The sequence below is a fragment of the Amphibalanus amphitrite genome, unplaced genomic scaffold, assembly GCF_019059575.1.
Source record: "Amphibalanus amphitrite isolate SeventyFive unplaced genomic scaffold, NRLGWU_Aamphi_draft 000033F_arrow, whole genome shotgun sequence".
Lineage (NCBI taxonomy): Eukaryota > Metazoa > Arthropoda > Thecostraca > Balanomorpha > Balanidae > Amphibalanus > Amphibalanus amphitrite.
Window position 1 is genome coordinate 1,415,166 of NW_024881529.1, and position 17,569 is coordinate 1,432,734.

Here is a 17,569-nt window from a genome sequence, read left to right on the forward strand (position 1 = left end):
CCTACTTTGTAATAACTTTCAATTCTTTCCGCATCTAATGTGAATCTCTTGGGAAAATAATTGGATTTGTGTTATGAGAAGTGTTCACTCAAAAGCCTCTGTCCAGTCCAGTGAATTTCAGTATGAGACACGGCGCGCAGAACTGACGGTGTCACTAATTCTGCACCACAGGGAGTACGTGTACTACCTGTCACTGGCCGCTGCCGGCTTCCTGGTGGTGATACTGGTGCTGGCCGTGGTGCGTGTGGTGGTGTTTTGTCTGCTCTGGCTGGTCACCTGGGGCCGTCACCAGCTGTGGCTGCTGCCCAACCTCACAGAGGACGTCGGGTTCTTCGCCTCGTTCTGGCCCCTCTATCAGGTAAGTCCGCCGGCGCTGTCGGCCGGCCGGGGCAGACACGTAGTGTAGTCCAGTAGCTAGTCGCTCACAACGGGGATTGTTCCCCAGGGAGCCATGTCAAACGTTTGTCTGAACTTTCAGTACGAGTATCACGGAAAGACGGAGGGCTCGGCTTCGGGAAAGAAGAGTAAGAAGAGGACGACGGAGAAGACGGACGGTGATCAGAAAGTTAGCTGGGGTGGCGCTGAAGGTACTGCTGAAAAGGAAAACGCCAACCGTGGTGACAATCTGGACGGGGAACAGGCAGAAAACAATGACACGTAAGTTACCGGACAGTTGTGAGTTATATTTAATTGTCCTAGCTGTACCAGTATAACGCCTTTTGGGGCGACTAACGGAGCGAGCGAGAGGGTGGGCCTTGCACGTGCGAAATTGCGAGGGGGTACCTCCAACTGACTTGTGCACGGCACCCTACTAACCGGTCTCTAGCGATGTGGCAAATTTGAGCAAAATCGGCCCAGCCGTTCTCGAGATCTGAAAGCGGCACCCTGCACGTGCGCACGTGCAAAATGGGTCCCAACTGACTTGTGCACGGCACCCTACCAACTGCTCCGTAACCGTGTACCAAATTTGAGCGCAATCGGTCCAGCCGTTCTCGAGATCTGGAATCGACCACTGCACGTGCGCACGTGCAGCAGCACCTCAACTCTGGCACATGGATATGCATTGCCTAGTGGGTGCCTACCTACATGCCAACTTTCAGCGCAATCGGCCCAGTAGTTACCGAGATATTGCAACTATTACAAAAGTGACACCTCTTCGTTTTGCACGTGGCACGTGCATAAGGGGTCACCCACATGTATCGGGAATAGTCCAATACTTGGTAGAAGGAATGAAGCTATCCTACAAAAATTACCGCATGTAAATCGGTCAAGTGGTTGCTGAGATATAAGCGTCGTAGAATCGTGACCACGGCCGGCCGGCCGGCCGGCCGGCCGCTCATATTCAGAAATTTCCGTTAATCTAAGGAAAGACTACGCTCGCTTCGCTCGCTCCGTAATCACATTTTGGTAATCTCACATTTATTTAGTTATTTTTGTTTTTTTTTGTTTTTGTTTTATCTTTCTTTTTAAATAAACGCGCGATTTCTGTTTAAACTATTTGATTATTGATTGAAGTTGCACGACAGTTGACACTTATTAGAATTGTTATTTTTAACTTTTATTTACATGTCTGCCGGAGTCACTCGAAATTAAAGTGGACTTGGCCGAATAAATCTTGCACTACGTCATAGTGACTCCTAGCAAAAAAACAAAAACAAAATGTTTTCTTTCAGATACCATTTTATTCATATTTTTATGGCAGTGTCTGTGATGCTTTTGTGTGTATATCATTTACTTCCCATGCGTGTTTAAATGCGGCAGTGATTTCATTTTGTGATTTCATTTTGTTTTTGCTCCTGTGCGAACTGCGAACGCTGTTGTTAGCACGGCGATCTCCTAGCTCTCATTCTCTCTCGTGTGCGCTGCTGTTACTCTCTGATGTTGCTGACGTCATTCCCCTCTCTTCCGCAGCCCTGCCGAAGGAGACTCAGACTCTGACCAGGCTGAGTGATGGTGCCGACTATCAGGCGGTTCCCTCACGACACAACGATATCACAGTCTGTTTAACCCGCGAGCGGCATCTGTCCGTGGGGTGGAAAACTGCCGGGCTCGTGTCGCGGCGATAAGCCAGGATTTGGACGGATTCTGCATTACTAAGTTACGTTAGTGTTGTGTTTGTGAATCTGCGGAGAAGAAGAAAAAAAAAATGCTGAGATTGCGTTAACTCGTCAGTACGGAAACTGTGGATTCGTCCGCTGGCGAGAGGTGGGCCCGCCGCATGGCGGCAAAGATCTGAACTGTTAGTCTTCCTTCTGTCCGTGGCGCTGCTGCTCAAGTCCTCGAACTGCTTCCGTCCATAACGAATGATTATAATTATAATACGAGCATACCTAGTTTGCCTATTGTGAACATATTTTTGTACATTTATATAAGCATGGCTCGTTGTTATATTTGCGAGATGTTATGTAGGAAATGGAGCTGTTCTGTGTTCAGGGTCCAAGATTTTAAGAATGTTGCCTGTTTGAGGGCCATACTCCATCCGTCCAGACAATGTTATAGTGCCTCTCGCGCCGCCGATTTTTGAGGACAGTGCTACTTTATCTTTAAAAGTTTGTTAACAATGTTATGGTCGCAGCTGAAGTTGTTATTGTTACCGGTACAGGTTTATCTATTGCGCAGTCGTTCTTGCCATTTACCTTTTGCACTGGTGTTGGTTGGCGAACTCCGTGAATGGTTGAGATGGTGACTTATTTTAAGTATGTCTATTTGTATCGGCAAACTTAACCCGCGACCTGGTGGGGGGGGGGCTATTTTTTGCCCCCCCTCCAGACTTTTCGATATATCTCCAGAACCACTGCGCCGATCGTCACCAAACTTTCAGTACCCTCCCGGACATCAATTTTACACATTGTGACCAAAAATTTTTCCAAAGGCTATGATAGGTTGGCCGGAAATGACGTCAGAGTGACGTCATGTTCTGCCGTTTTCGACCCAAAAAAGGGTTTCGCAGGAAGAGCTGTCAGGCCTATAGCTTTGCAAATACAGAAAAATGATACAGACATAAAAGCTGTAGAATGGACAGGGCTACAAAACTGCTATCTCGGATTTTTGAAATTTTTGGATTTTGACCCCCAAAAATCAAAAAATAGATTTTTTGAATATAATAGCCAAAAAATCCAAAAAGTTTTTGGAATTTCGAAAAAACCGGAATATATGTGATAGTCCTTACCGCCTTCTATCTACATACCAAATTTGAGATCAATACCTCTTTTTTTGGCCAAGTTATAGCGAAAAAACTGTTCAAAATTGATGACGTCAAATTTTCAAACTCAATTTTCAGCAATTCTAGACCTCGTAGCGCAAAACAAAGACCACCATTAGACTCCCCGTGACGAGCTGCATCGAATCAATACCCATTTTATGCAAAAATATCAACTTTGAAATTTGACCTTTTTTGACCTGACCTTGACCTGACCTCCACCAGAAAGTGACCTAAACCGTACCTGATGGTCTTATAACCAATACCATTGAGTTGGAAATGAAAAACTGGCCATAAAACATGCATCGCATAACCTTAGTAAAGTTGGGTTCATGTGGTGACCCTTGGTGACCTTTGGTGACCTGACCTGTGACCTGACCTGGTATGACCAGTGACCTCTAACAGCAACATATCTACTAGGCAACTGACGCCCTATCGCTGATTCCCGACAAAATGCGTTTTCCTCGGTGTTATAGCGCATTCCCTAGAAGACCCGTGAACGGTGAAACATTTCATCTTTGACCTGACCTGTGACGTCATCGGTGACCCCGAGGTCAATAAAATTTGGTTTCCCTTGACAAATTTGACAGGCCTTTCGAACGCCGTTTGAATTTTTCGGATCCGTCCAGTAGTTTCGGAGATACGAGGGGGGGCAAAAAATAGCCCCCCCCCCCACCAGGTCGCGTTATAAACAGACCCCACCAGGGCGCGGGTTAATTCACCTGCTTTGAGCACTGTAAGAATCGGACGTCATCGCACTGAGGCTTTTCTGTTATATTAGAGCAGTTTATAGTTTGTACTGTTATCTATCTGTAGTTGTAATTGTAATGTCATGCACCCGCACCATACGCAGGATTGAAAGTGGCATTAACGGGTAATCTCGAATATTTTGCTCAGTATTTTCGATATACTCGGCTATTGGTTGTGATAAAACGAGGCTATTGTGACGCTATGCGAACTAGATGAGGCTTCACTTCAGGCTCACTGGTTGACTGTTACGCGATTGCACTGTAGATTCAACAGTGCAACACTGTTGAATGTTGATTCAACAGTGTTGAATTAAGCTGATGGTGTTTGACCAATTGTTATACTCCGTCGTTTGTTGGAATGGCTGGGCACATGCGATGCTTTCCTGTTTCTACAAGTGCCTCATGAAAGGAAAATGGTGTCGGTGTACTGTTTTCACAATAAATTTTGTTTGCGTACAATGCTGCTTTTGTTCGTGGCGTTTAACGACTATAAGGGTATTTTTTTTTAGATGTTTTCGAATTCTTCACTAATTTGAATATTTCTGAAGCAATTTTCGTGTCTACGCGGTCACGTGACCGGCCTGACCTCATGTGACCTTTAGGAAAAATCTGAGATTAACAAGCTGTGAGACCTCTGGAGGATACTACAACCTGTAAGTTTCATCTCCCTGTGAAAGTTACTTTGGCATTGAGGGCGTTGCGAAGTTGTGACATTTTAGGACCGGCGCAGAGGCTCGCTTAGTGACCTGACCTGACCTGAAAATACGGTTGGTGTCACAAGATGCGGCTTAGATTAAAGGTCAGGTATGCCCAGTTTCAGCTCTCTATCGCCGGCGTGTTCGGAGCTATCGCGAAAAAACCTATGGTGTGTGTGTGGGGGGGGGGGGCGCCCGCCCCCTCGGCCAGCGAGTGTTAACCCGCGTCCTGCTGGAGGGTGTTTGAACACCCCCACCTGAGGTTTTTTTTTCGCGAATATCTCAAAAACGGCGGCGCCTTATCATGCATCTTTTCTGTACCTGCATGTTGGAGAAATTTCACACCAAGATCATTCAAGATCATCGACTCACCAGGTCACTTCAAGTGACTTCCGAAGTTTCAATGTCTGCCTTAGCTACACCGAGTGACCGATCACTTTGAAACTTTCAGCGATGAATAAGAGCAACAGTATGTACAAAATGTTTATCTCGGAATTTTGATATCGGTGACCTAAGGTCAGGTCAATTGTACGACCCCCAATAAGTCAATGGAAAAAAATTGAAGCACGCCTCTTTTGGACGAACGCCAATCTAAACACTCTCAAACACTGAGTTACGGGTAACTATGCCACACTGAACATGACAATATCACCCATGACCCCTGTTTATGCCAATGGGGTCAGCTCAGGTCACGAATGTTATCAAATAGTTTTTCGCAAATAACTTTTAATAGAGGCACGCTAGAGAGATGAAAACGCGTTAAATGTGTTCAGCTCGACGATACGGATCGACTGATATGCAACATGATCTTTTCCTGTCAGGTCGTGACCTTGACCTGAGGTCAACTTTTCAAGCTGACAGTTCAAGGTCAAGTTGTAGCTCCTTCGATGTGTCTTGACGAGAGGAACACGATGCCTGTAAAATCAAGCTCGTGCAAGGTTTGAGTCAAATGTTATTGCAGAAAAACTGTTTCCGCAAAAATCATCTGTTTTGGCAGTTGTTGTCCCCCTGGAGGCAAGACCGTTGACGTTGGGTGGAATCTGAGAGAAATACTCAGAAGGAACGTTAGAAGAGCTATCGATGCGTTTTTTTTTTTTCGGGACGCTGTAGCTATATTAGTTCCCGAGTTATACGTCGGTTTGTTTGAATTGTCGACATTCGACCTGAATATCGGCGAAATTTGGCCTTCAATGACCTCTGTTGACCTGACCTTTGACCCGACCAAAAAAGTGACCGTTGTTTTTTTTTTTCGTCATTATTTTGACGCTCTTTCCAACGCCGCCTTCCCGTATCGCTACGTGGCCCAGGAGCCTAGGTAGAGAGGGAGGGTGTTCAAACACCCCTCCCCCCTTCAGCATCGCGTGGAACTCTAGGACCCCCAGCGGGGCGCGGGTTAACTCGGCTCCTGCGTCATGTAGGGACAAGCGGCAAGCGCTAAGTGGTATGTTTTGTAAGGTCTTATCTAAATTGAAGACGTAAAAAGGTATCTCGTTTACCTATTAGGTCAGGTCGGGTTAGGATCAGGTCACCAGAGGTCATGGCACGTCAGAGCTAACTGATCATAAGTTTAACAGATGGGGTTATGCGTAGGTAAAATAGCTCGTGAACGATTAACCCTTCCCGGTCGAAGGGGGAGGGAATGAGTGTCCTCTTTCGCGATCGCTCGGAACGCGCTGGCGATAGAGAGCTGTAAACTGGCATTTCTGACCTTTGATTCAAGGTAGATCTTGTGTTGTGACACCAACCAAATGTCTAGGTCAGATCAGGTCACTGATCTGTGACGTCATATATGAACCTCTGCCTGGTCCTAAAACGTCGCAACTCTGCACTCTGCAACGCCCTCAGTGCCAGGGATCTTTCACGGGAATATGAAACATGCAGGTACAGACTACAGGAATAGTTACTTCCTAAGCCCTCACATTTTTTTTTTATTTCGTTCTTTTTTTCCTGAGGGCCACCTGAGGGAGGTATCGCGAAAAGTCGGCAGGATGAGGGGGGAGGGTGGCTCAGTGAATAGCTGGTCAAATCCCCCTTCATAATCATTCATCTTTCCTTATAATTCTTTCACTCTACGTCGAAATGATGCAGTATCTGAGGTTCCGGCTTGTAGCGTCTGTTATTGCTAGTGTAATGAAGTAAAGCTGGAGTAGGTATGCTCCAGGACGCGTACCTCCTGGGATGGGTGACATTGTGGGTGCTGTCTCGTGCAGCCCGCGCACTGCACCAGGCACTGCACTGACCGAACGAGTTGTATTAGCACTGACCGAGCTGAAAGGTGATTTGATGTGGTCGTGCTTTCTACGCCTACTTACATGTTTCTACCCAACAGATGCGAGGCAGTAATAACTGCAAATCATATGAAGAATTCTTCAGCAAATGTTGTCAGAGGACTTGTATTTGGTTGCATTTCTATCTGCTTGAAATAGAGTCTCACAACTCTTGTTACATTGTGACCTTTTGTTGATCATAAATTGAACACCCATCCGAATGTGAAACCAGGATTTTGTCTGATTTTATTAGACAACGATTCTAGTAATTTCGATTGATGTCGCATTTCTTGCGTGCCATTTATTGCCACGAGCTGCATCTCCAGTTTAAAAGGAGCAATATTACGCCACCGTCTGTATATGATCAGTACTGATCAGACAGACATCTATTTGCGGTCGGCGGCCGTTTTTCCTGGCCGCTCCCCGGTCGCCGCTTTTGTGTGACGGGTTCTCGGAGGTCGTCGTGTCGCGGTGGCCACCCGGGCGGGCTACCCTTTCCGACCGTCACGCACATCAGCTGGACTGTCTGCCATTCATTCTGACGGCGGCGTCGGGTGACCCACCCTCCGCCCCCTATAGGGAGGATCGTCGCAGTCCGACCCCCAGGCGGATAGCCCTCTAGACGAGTCTGTGATCGGCCGAACCCGGCCGGCCGCGCCCGATTCTGGCTAGGAGCGGCCGTCGCGCACCTGGCTATCACGGACGGCCGGTTGTCCGAATTGTTTTCGGAGGCGGTTCGGCGAATGTTGCGTCGGGTGAATTACCCAACTGCCTTTCCAGCGTACCGGGACAACGGCGAATGGAAATGGGGTGGGGGCTTCCGAAGATCGCTGATGGGTCCGGAATGGGAACGTCTGCGTTAGACTTTCATTTACGGGTAACATTTTCAGAATAAAACCACTTTTCTCTTTCTCCACAGGAAAGTGCGCGAGGGCGCGAGCTACCGCCGTTTCCATTCACTTTTACTACTTTTTCACGCTAAATGTATCAGCACCATCCGTAAAAAAGCTGTCCATTTTTTTACATTTGTCTTCGCTAGCTGCTGATTATAGGCGCTAATCGGAACTGGGATCTTCGGAATTCCAATTTTGTCTAATGTTCAATTCCTAAATCGGGTCAAAGCCAGCTGGCTTTGGACAAGATCGGTATATCACAGATCACACTAAAGCATTTTCATTACCTAAGTATTACTCTTGGACATTGTTTAGACAAATCACCATGCGGTGATAATAAGCAATCTTGTGCCACTAGAACTAAAGAGCATTTAAAACAATTGACAAACCATTTTCGGAAACCAACACCGCCATTTTCCATATCCAGCTTCCCGACAGTTTTTGGACAATTCCATGCTTTGGACAAATTTCGGCCAAAAGACAGGATTTTGGACTTTGGACATGAACCCTGTCTGAAACTGGCGGAACTAAATTACATACTGAACTACACTCCCAAAATATATTTTTCATAGATAACGGGGTAATCTTTGCTAATCATCCATGGTCCGGATTCTAGCATTCATGGATGATGGATTTTTTTTGCGATCAGTTTTATGTCTTAACAACATAAAAAAGAATCGTTCGGAAACATGAAGCCTAAAGCCAATGGCCATCACTCGATTCGTAGTGATAGGCGCCTTCTGCCTGAACATACGACAGTCCTCTGTCTCTGATGAGCCATTGCCGGTGGACACTATATGGCGTATCGATGCATCCGACTGACCATCGGGGGGTCATTCACCTTGCAGTCCAGACAGATGCGCTATTTTTGGCTGATATATTCTGCGTGGCGCCACCCATCCGGGTCCATAAACAGCTCACTCGGCCATCAGGCTCATACAGTTGCCAACGGATCCGTCCATTAGTATTGGCTGTCCAGTATTATGCCGACTCCGTGCTGACGATACTCCCACGCCGGCGCGGCGGGTGATGCAGCGTTTTTATGCGGTCTCGGCGTACTCTGTCGGGAGTGGATGGGCCACAAATAGATGGCCGTCTGGTGGCCGGGCAGATGGACCGATCGGCTGGCCGCCGGCACCGATATCCCGCCACCCGAGGTCACTGGAACTGACCACCGGGTTCGTGTAATATGTTGTGCGTTATTGCGTATGGCTGCTAGACTAAGACGCGATAAAAAGACATTTTATAAGCATTAAATGATTTAGTCAGACAATCATGCATATATCAGATAATCATGCTTATACAGGGTGAAAAAACGAGACGATAAAGAATCGTTATATTTCTCAAAGTAATTAGGTATGCTATGAGAATTATGAATGTGTTATTCAAAAGAACATTGTTGAAAGATGTTTATGGTACGCATATTTTTTTTTTTTTTGTCCGTTACGAATTAGGTATGACCATGCTACGTGCATCTCGAGCCCAAAAAAGGCTTATTTTTATAAAGTTGGCAAGCCCATGACGAAGGGGACTTTTAATGAAATGCTTTCTGGAAAAGCTTTTTTTGAGAATGGGAGATAGGTAAATGTCGATCAAGCCATTCGCAGTATTGAAACTTTTGCTCGTCTGTCAACTGATCGTCGAATGACGCCGGCTGAAGAGATCAAGTTTTCCGACTTCAAAAATAAGATTTTTTGGGTACGTGATGTTTGCACGTGGCACGTGCCCGACAATAAGAACCGACGTACCATAAAACAACTTTCAACCATTCTCTTTTAAATGACATATCAATCATTTTCCTAGTATGATCACTATTCGAGTTATAGCGATTCTGTATCGTCTCGTTTTTTGAACACCCTGTAGTAGATGCTGGTTTAGGTTGCGGCACATTCATGGAGCCATCCTAGATTGTTGTAAATGGTACTCTCAACTGCATGCTAATAAATCATTATTTTTTCAATACTTGCAAAGCTTGTTCCAGACGAATGGAATGATGGTGCTGCTGGTTCAGTCAAGGGAGGCAAAACAACCTTGCATATCCTGGGTCTGATGATTGCACAAATGCCAATACAATGTATCTTCATAAAGCATAAATACATGCTTGCTGCATGCAATAATGCAAGTCTAGCCACAATGCACTTGCTGTTTGGCTGCTCAAAGGATCCTCAGTCCGGACCTACCCCATTTTCATTCACAAAAGCTGCCATGGTGCATGATACATTCTGTCATGCATTTGTTCATGACCGAAAGTTCCTTTCCTTTCACTTGTGTCGCGTTTGATACCTTTTTGTACCACCGCTGCAGTTTCAAGAATAGTCGTGCCAAATATCATTTCTAATTTATATCTAGCATGAATGCAGTCAGGAAATGTAACGAACAAGATAATGACATTAGGTTGCCGGTAACCAAACGTCAATCGCGCCTTTGTTTCGGCGCTTCCACGGATCGGGAATCGCTCGTCTAGACGGCCCCGTGGCTGACGCGACGCGCCGTGTGCCACTGCCGGTTCCAAGGATCACCGGACACAAGGTGCCAAAGGACTTTTCTGGTCGCTTCGCCGACCGCACGCGCCGTACTGGGAGGCAAAAATTAGTCGAAAACGCGATCGTGACTTGGCAGGAAGTTCTGTTAAAAATTCCACTGGTAAGGACTATTGCAAAGCAAGATATTGCACTTCTGACAAGGTGTTTGTTCTCTGTAAACCTTGATTGTTTGACGCGCGGTTTAGCCGGTTAAGTGGAAACTAATCCTTTGCGACCATGTCCAGGTCGGTGGTCTTGCCACAAAACAGGGTGGAGCTTACACCCTGACGTCAAAGGCAAACTCCGCCCCTTACGGTAACATAGGCAACGCCGAAGTATCCATTTACAGGCATGATGGAGGCATCAAATTAACCCGCGCCCTGGTGGGGGGCTATTTTTTGCCCCCCCCCCCTCCAGACTTTTCGATATCTCCAGAACCGCTGCGCCGATCGTCACCAAACTTTCAGTACCCTCCTGGACATCAGTTTTACACATTGTGACCAAAAAAAAAAAAATCCAAAGGCTATGATAGGTTGGCCGGAAATGGCGTCAGAGTGACGTCATGTTCTGCCGTTTTCGACCCAAAAAAGGGTTTCGCGGGAAGAGCTGTCAGGCCTATAGCTTTGCAAATACAGAAAAACGATAAAGACATAAAAGCTGTAGAATTGACAGGGCTACAAAACTGCTATCTCGGATTGTTGAAATTTTTGGATTTTGACTCCCAAAAATCAAAAAATATATTTTTTGAATATAATAGCCGAAAAATCCAAAAAGTTTTTTGAATTTCGCAAAAACCGGAACATATGTGATAGTCCTTACGCCTTCTATCCACATACCAAATTTGAGATTGATACCTCTTTTTTTGGCGAAGGTATAGCGTAAAAACTGTTCAAAATTGATGACGTCAAATTTTCAAACTCAATTTTTAGCAATTCTAGACCCCGTATCGCAAAACAAAGACCACCATTAGACTCCCCGTGACAAGCTGCATCCAATCAATACCCATTTTATGCAAAACTATCAACTTTAAAATTTGACCTTTTTTGACCTGACCTTGACCTTACCTTCACCAGAAAGTGACCTAAGCCGTACCTGATAGTCTTATAACCAACACCATTGAGTTGGAAATGAAAAATTGGGCATAAAACATGCATCGCAAACCTTAGTACCTAAAGTTAGGCTCATGTGACCTGACCTGTGACCCTTGGTGACCTGACCTGTGACCTGACCTGGTAATGTCAGTGACCTATTATAGCAACATATGTACTAGGTAACTGACGCCCTATCGCTGATTCTCAACAAAATGCGTTTTCTTCGGTGTTATAGCGCATTCCCTAGATGACCCGTGAACGGTGAAACATTTCATCTTTGACCTGACCTGTGACGTCATCGGTGACCCCGAGGTCAATGAAATTTGGTTTCCTTCGACCAATTTGACAGGCCTTTCGAACGCTGTTTGAATTTTGCGGATCCGTCCAGTAGTTTCGGAGATACGAGGGGGGGGGGGCAAAAAATAGCCCCCCCCACCAGGGCGCGGGTTAACAGTGTATGACTGTGTCTAATAGTGTAATAATTGTGCAGCTTTTAAAGGAGAAGTTTAACAACTTTTTCTCATTTTGAAAAGCTGAGGACATTTTTGTAGCTATTTTCGTTTATTTTATGTATGCATTGTGTACCTCTTAACCCGTGACCCACTGGGGGGGCTATTCATAGCCCCCTCCCGTTTTTTTCTGCAATAACTTCCAAACCACTTAACGTATCGACGCCAAACTTTCAGTACCTTCGGCTGCATCAATTTGACACATTGTGTCCAATTTTGAACTTGGTAGTTACCATAGGCCAGAAATGACGTCAGAGTGACGTCAGGTTCGGCCGATTTCGACGCAAAACATTGAACCACGGCAATCGCTCCCAAGAGCTCAGTTTTTAAGCTAGATCAAATTTCTTTGTATGAAAGGACTCAGAATTGACTGCGCTATCAAACTACTATCTCGGATTTTCAAAATTTTGAAAATTTCGAAAATTTTGTATTATAATATTCAAAATTTATATTTTTATATTTTTTCCAAGAAGTTTTCGACTTCGAAAAAACCGGAATATATTTGACAGAACGCATGCTTATGACTAACTCTAGCAAGTTTTAGCTAAATATCTTCAAAAATGGCCAAGTTACACGCATTATGGCAAAAAATTCACAATTATTAATTTTTCAAATCAGTTTTTTTCAGTACGTATTTGACATCGTACACCAATATAAATAGCACCATCGTGTTCCTGAGCTCAAACGGCATCCAATAGACACCGTTTTTGTTGAAAAATTTTAACTTTAAAATTTGACCCTTTTTGACCTAAAAGTGACCTAACCTAAGCTAAATTCGACTCAAAATGACCTCGAATGACACAGACGACATCAAATTCGAAATATATGGCCTAAATGGACCATAAAACATGTGTCACGTGACCGACGCATGATGGAATATTTCCGTGACCTGTGATGACCTGACCCTAACCTGAAAATCAAAGTACAAGTTTGGTACCCTCAAGGTATCTAGAGGATCTGTTCACGAGTGTGGAAACCAAAAATGAGCCTGATCTGACTTGTAAGACGGCGGCCAGAGCCCAAAATGTGAACAAGCCAAAATGCTAATAATTTTTACTTTGACCTGACCTGTGACGTCATCGGTGACCTCGAGGTCAATGAAATTAGGTTTCGCTCGACAGTTTTTCCGGGGCTATCAGACGCCGTTTGAATTTTGACGATCGGCCTAGTAGTTTCGGAGTTAAGAGGGGGGGGGGGCTATGGAGAGCTCCCCCAGTATAGGCGTGTTATACGCAGACCCCAGCGGGGCGCGGGTTAAATCGATTGCAGATACTACAAACTTATAGGAAAGATAATTAGGTTGGCGGGTATTTCATTTTGAATGGAAGGTATTTAAAGCATTTGCCTTATAAGTGCTCTTTTTTAACCCTCACCGGCACAGGCCATTTTGCGTCCTTCGACGGCACAAGTTGGTACGACCCCCTCGCGTTTGCCACAGTGATGCAAATGGGGTTCACGAGTGGCCATAAATACCCAAAAGTCAAGTTTACCAAATCGAGTTAATTGCGATATGGCCGAGTAGACAAATGTTAAGGCATCTGAAATCACATGGTTTTCATGTTTTTGTCAAAACCGGCCTCGTGTATAATCGTCAGAAGTCGTGACATTTTCTAGGTCGTAAAATGACGGTCAGACACTCGCAAGTTCAAACGCCGCTGGTTTGCGTTCATTTCGTACAAAGTGAAAAAATTATGCATGGGAATGATCCCCAAAGCCTTCTGCTTCTAATGCTGGGTTACAAAAAGCCGTAGCTCATTCGCTTTGGTGGTAATCTGACTATTTATCATCATGTTGCAATCGCAGTTTTTTACTAAGAAAAAAATGCTTTCGTTTCACCTACAGCACTTAACACAGTGTGTGCCCGTTATTCCACCATACCATAGCCTTCCCTAATCATTTCTGAGTCACATCGTGAAAGAATTAAGGCGCTAGCACAGGGCTGACCGGCGCTACAGAGGTTTTTGTCCGGGCGGTCGGGTGCCGCAGTGGGCGCGCAGTTGGGCGGGTGGGTGCCGCCGCGCGGCGTCCGGGCGGCGCGGCGGCGCGGCCGCCCGGGCCGCCCGCTGCGCCGCAGCACCCGACCGTGCCGGACGAAAACTTCTGTAGCGCCGGTCAGCCCTGTGCTAGCGCCTTAATTCTTTCACGATGCGACTCAGAAATGATTAGGGAATGCTATGATATGGTGCACTAGCGGGCACACACTGTGTGAAGTGCTGTAGGTTAATTGAAAGCAAATATTTTTGGTAAAAAACTGCGGTTGCAACATGATTACAAATAGTTAGCTCACCGCCATACCAAAATAGATACGGCTATGTATGACATGGCATTAGAAGCAGCAGGTTTCGGGGATCATTTTCATGTATAATTTTTGCAGTTTGTATGACATGAACACACGCTAGCGGCACTTGAATTTCAAGTACCTGACAGTCATTTTACGACATCGAAAATGTCTCGACTTCTAACAATACTACACGAGGCCGGTTTTGACAAAAACATTAAAATCATACTTTTTCAGACACCCCAAACATTTGCCTGACTGACCATATTACGATTTATTCGATTAAGTGAACTTGAATTTTGGGCCTTTTTCGTATTTATGGCCACTCGTGAACCCCATTTGCATCACTGTGGTTTGGCGCCTGATCGAGCTAGAGCTTCGCGGAAAAAACGAGCGTGTTGCACGTGACGAAAGAAAGCCAATGATACCTAATTTTAAGGTCCTAGGTCATTGGTTGACCTTCCAGGTCAGGTCAATGACCCAAAAGTCGGGAAAATCGGGACCTGTTAGAACGTCTCAAAGTGTGGCTGCTGTGGGCTTTTTCGGGGTGCTGTTCACGAAAATCCTGTCAGTTTTGATCACAGATGATGACTTTATGAATTTTGGCCAGGTCGGGTTAATTCAGGTCAGGTCATCCAGTAGGGGTGCTGCCGGGTATTCGTAGTACGTGTCAACCGCCTCTGACAGCTTTGTAACATGTTACGAATGCATCAAAAACTAATTCGTAAATGTTCAAATGGTGGCTTAATTCGAATTCAGCTCCAAAAACTAGCCTAAAATCATGGAAAACTCGAAAAAGTGAACAGAGGTCATCAAAGGTCAGTGACCTGACCTAACCTTCAGGTGACCTTGACATCCACTCTAATGCATGGGAGCCATATCAAATCACATGTTTGAACGCTTGAAATCACGAGAAAAAAAACTGCAAAGCGCGGCTAATGCGATCCGACATACGCCGAATCGCGATTCCGGCCAAACATGGTCTCGAAAAGTAGGTCACAGGTCAAAGGTCATTTGGGTCAGGGGCATGACATTTCTAGAGTAGATGTGAAATTACTCAACGCGAACGTACTGAAAGTTTCGTCGCGATGGTCCCCTTTTTACGCGAGTTATTGGCGAAAACCTTTGGGGGGGGGGGGGGTGCATCAACCCCCGTGACGGGAGGGTATTAACCTTTATTCACCTCATTCACCTTATTATTAATTTATGATGTATTCACCAATGCCTTCATTACCTCGCCGTCCTTTTCTTTGGGTGCGTCTGATTTTGATTCGTTTCTGTTCTAACCCTTGCATTGCATAATTATCGAACGCATTCCTGCGACAAGTGGCTGATGCCAGACGCACCCGATCTGGGCCCCACCACAGCGGTACACCTGTCCGCCGGCGCCGGTGGCCCTGCCAGGACCGCTGTGTGACCCTGCCGACGTGCAGACGCCGTCTGCTGAGCGCTGGTCAGTGGTCACTGGTCAGCCTCCCGGCACGTGACGCCGACTGAGACCGGTGTCTGTGGTCTGACGGACCGACGTCCGGCCAGACAACAGGTGTTGGAGCCGTGAAAAAACGCCGCCGACAGCGCCAACAGCCCAGACGACAGAAAAGCACGGCCCAAAGCCTTTCGGCACCTGTTCTCTTCAATAAACATAAATTAGGCGCCGGGGTACGCTGAATGGATGCGTCACTGGCTGAATCACCCGTTGGATCGAGAAGATTTTCTGGTGAAACATGCTTGTGAATTTGCTTGCTCATTTGGAATGTTTTGATACTTTGACACCCATTACCCGAACATTGATACTTTCCCCTAAACTGCGCAGGTAAACGCCAGAATTTTGTGAGAAGTTTTAGTTGTTTTTCATTTCTATGACACGAATAAAGGACTCACCGCAGATAGGTATTTTGGGTGGCTGTAAGACGAAATCTACCATATTGATTGGTATGGGGCAGGTTTGAGCAGTGTAAGAAGCTGGACGCTGGTGTTTGTGCGATTTCGGATATAGTTTATAAATTATCTATATAGCCAGACGTTTCGGATATATTTTCCTCAACTTTTTTTGTGACTGCAGTGCCTTCTTCTCTATTCGGCGTATTCATCGTCATTTCGTCACTCGTCAAGTCGTTTCGCCCGAGAGGCATGTGAAACTGAAAGTGAACAGCAACCACTAGTAGTTCCCAAAAGCTAAACTCACATCACCTCTCTTATTTCTATTCTCTATACTTCTCCGAACTGCTCCGCGCGGCGCGGTGGACTGTTTGCATCAGCCACAGACGGTGGCCGCTACTCTGCCACCGCTGGTCACCTGACCGGAGAGCGTCTCTCTCTCCGGAGAGCGTGTCTCTCCGGTCTGTCCGATTTTGTGGCACCGTCGCTCCCTCAGAGCTGAACGCAGGAGTCGCAGGACCGGACAGCATCCCTCTCTGACCCATCTCGTTTTGTTGTTCCTGTCGCCGCCAGCCCTGCGGAGGACGCGATGGTTTCCCAGATGTATGTATTTATTTATATTGTTTCTATAAATTTTCTTTGGACGTGACTCAAGGCATCAAGTTCGCGAATCGCAACCATATTAGGTGTGGGGCTGCTTCTCCAGATATCATTTTGTTTTCAAGTACAACCAGTTCGGCTCGAAGGTGATCTAATTCTAAAGAGTCTAATTATTGATTTGCTGGATTCTAATCAATTCTTTTTCGTTAATGAGCGTGTCCATTGGGTCAACGCTTAACTCTGCTCAATTTTTAAGAGCTATTTCGTTTATTACATTTCAAGTGCTCCTCATTTCGGTATCAATATCGTGTATTTACCGGCGCCATCTGCAGTTCTCTGCTCTTTTCCAAGTGTCGCCGGCGCCCGGTCCGTCTGCGTCATATGTCTGTCCGTGTAATGGCCCGTTCAGACAATCACCTCTCAGCTCTGTACACAAAGAGCGGCGCAAAATGCGGCCGACAGCTCGGTGCCATGGGTGCGCGTCTCGGCGCCGTCTAGCCGTCACCGTCCCCGTCACGGGCGTGACGGGGTGACGGTCACCGGACGGCGTCCTGACGTCGGCACTCAACCGCCGGCCATCCCCGCCGCGCTATTTACGGAGCCGGCAATTAGCGAATTTGCCGCAATCTGTCCGGTCTATGCTGTCTGAACTCTGAACGAGTCCAGTAATGGGCGGCGCAGACTGCTTTGCCCGAAAATGGGGTTTGCCGCGGGGTGATGAGAACTCCTGGAAAACGCACCAAGGGATTTACAGTGCGAACATTTCGATTCTAATGCAACAAAATAGCTGATTTGGCTTCCAATCGCATTTGTTTTTTATTTTGGTTTTGCTGACTCGCTTCCCACTTCAAGTTTTTTTTCTTCAAATACCTTCAGGCAAGGTCCTAA

The 17,569-nt window shown here is 46.1% G+C and overlaps 1 protein-coding gene across 1 annotated transcript in view; it reads left to right on the top strand.

Annotated features, from left to right (window-relative positions):
- LOC122369290 overlaps positions 1-17,569 on the top strand; it is a 50,298-nt gene that overhangs the window by 3,459 nt on the left and 29,270 nt on the right. Inside the window, exon 6 of the mRNA XM_043343926.1 lies at positions 172-358. Coding sequence (XP_043199861.1) covers positions 172-358 — 187 coding nt within the window. The remainder of the gene's footprint in view (positions 1-171; positions 359-17,569) is intronic.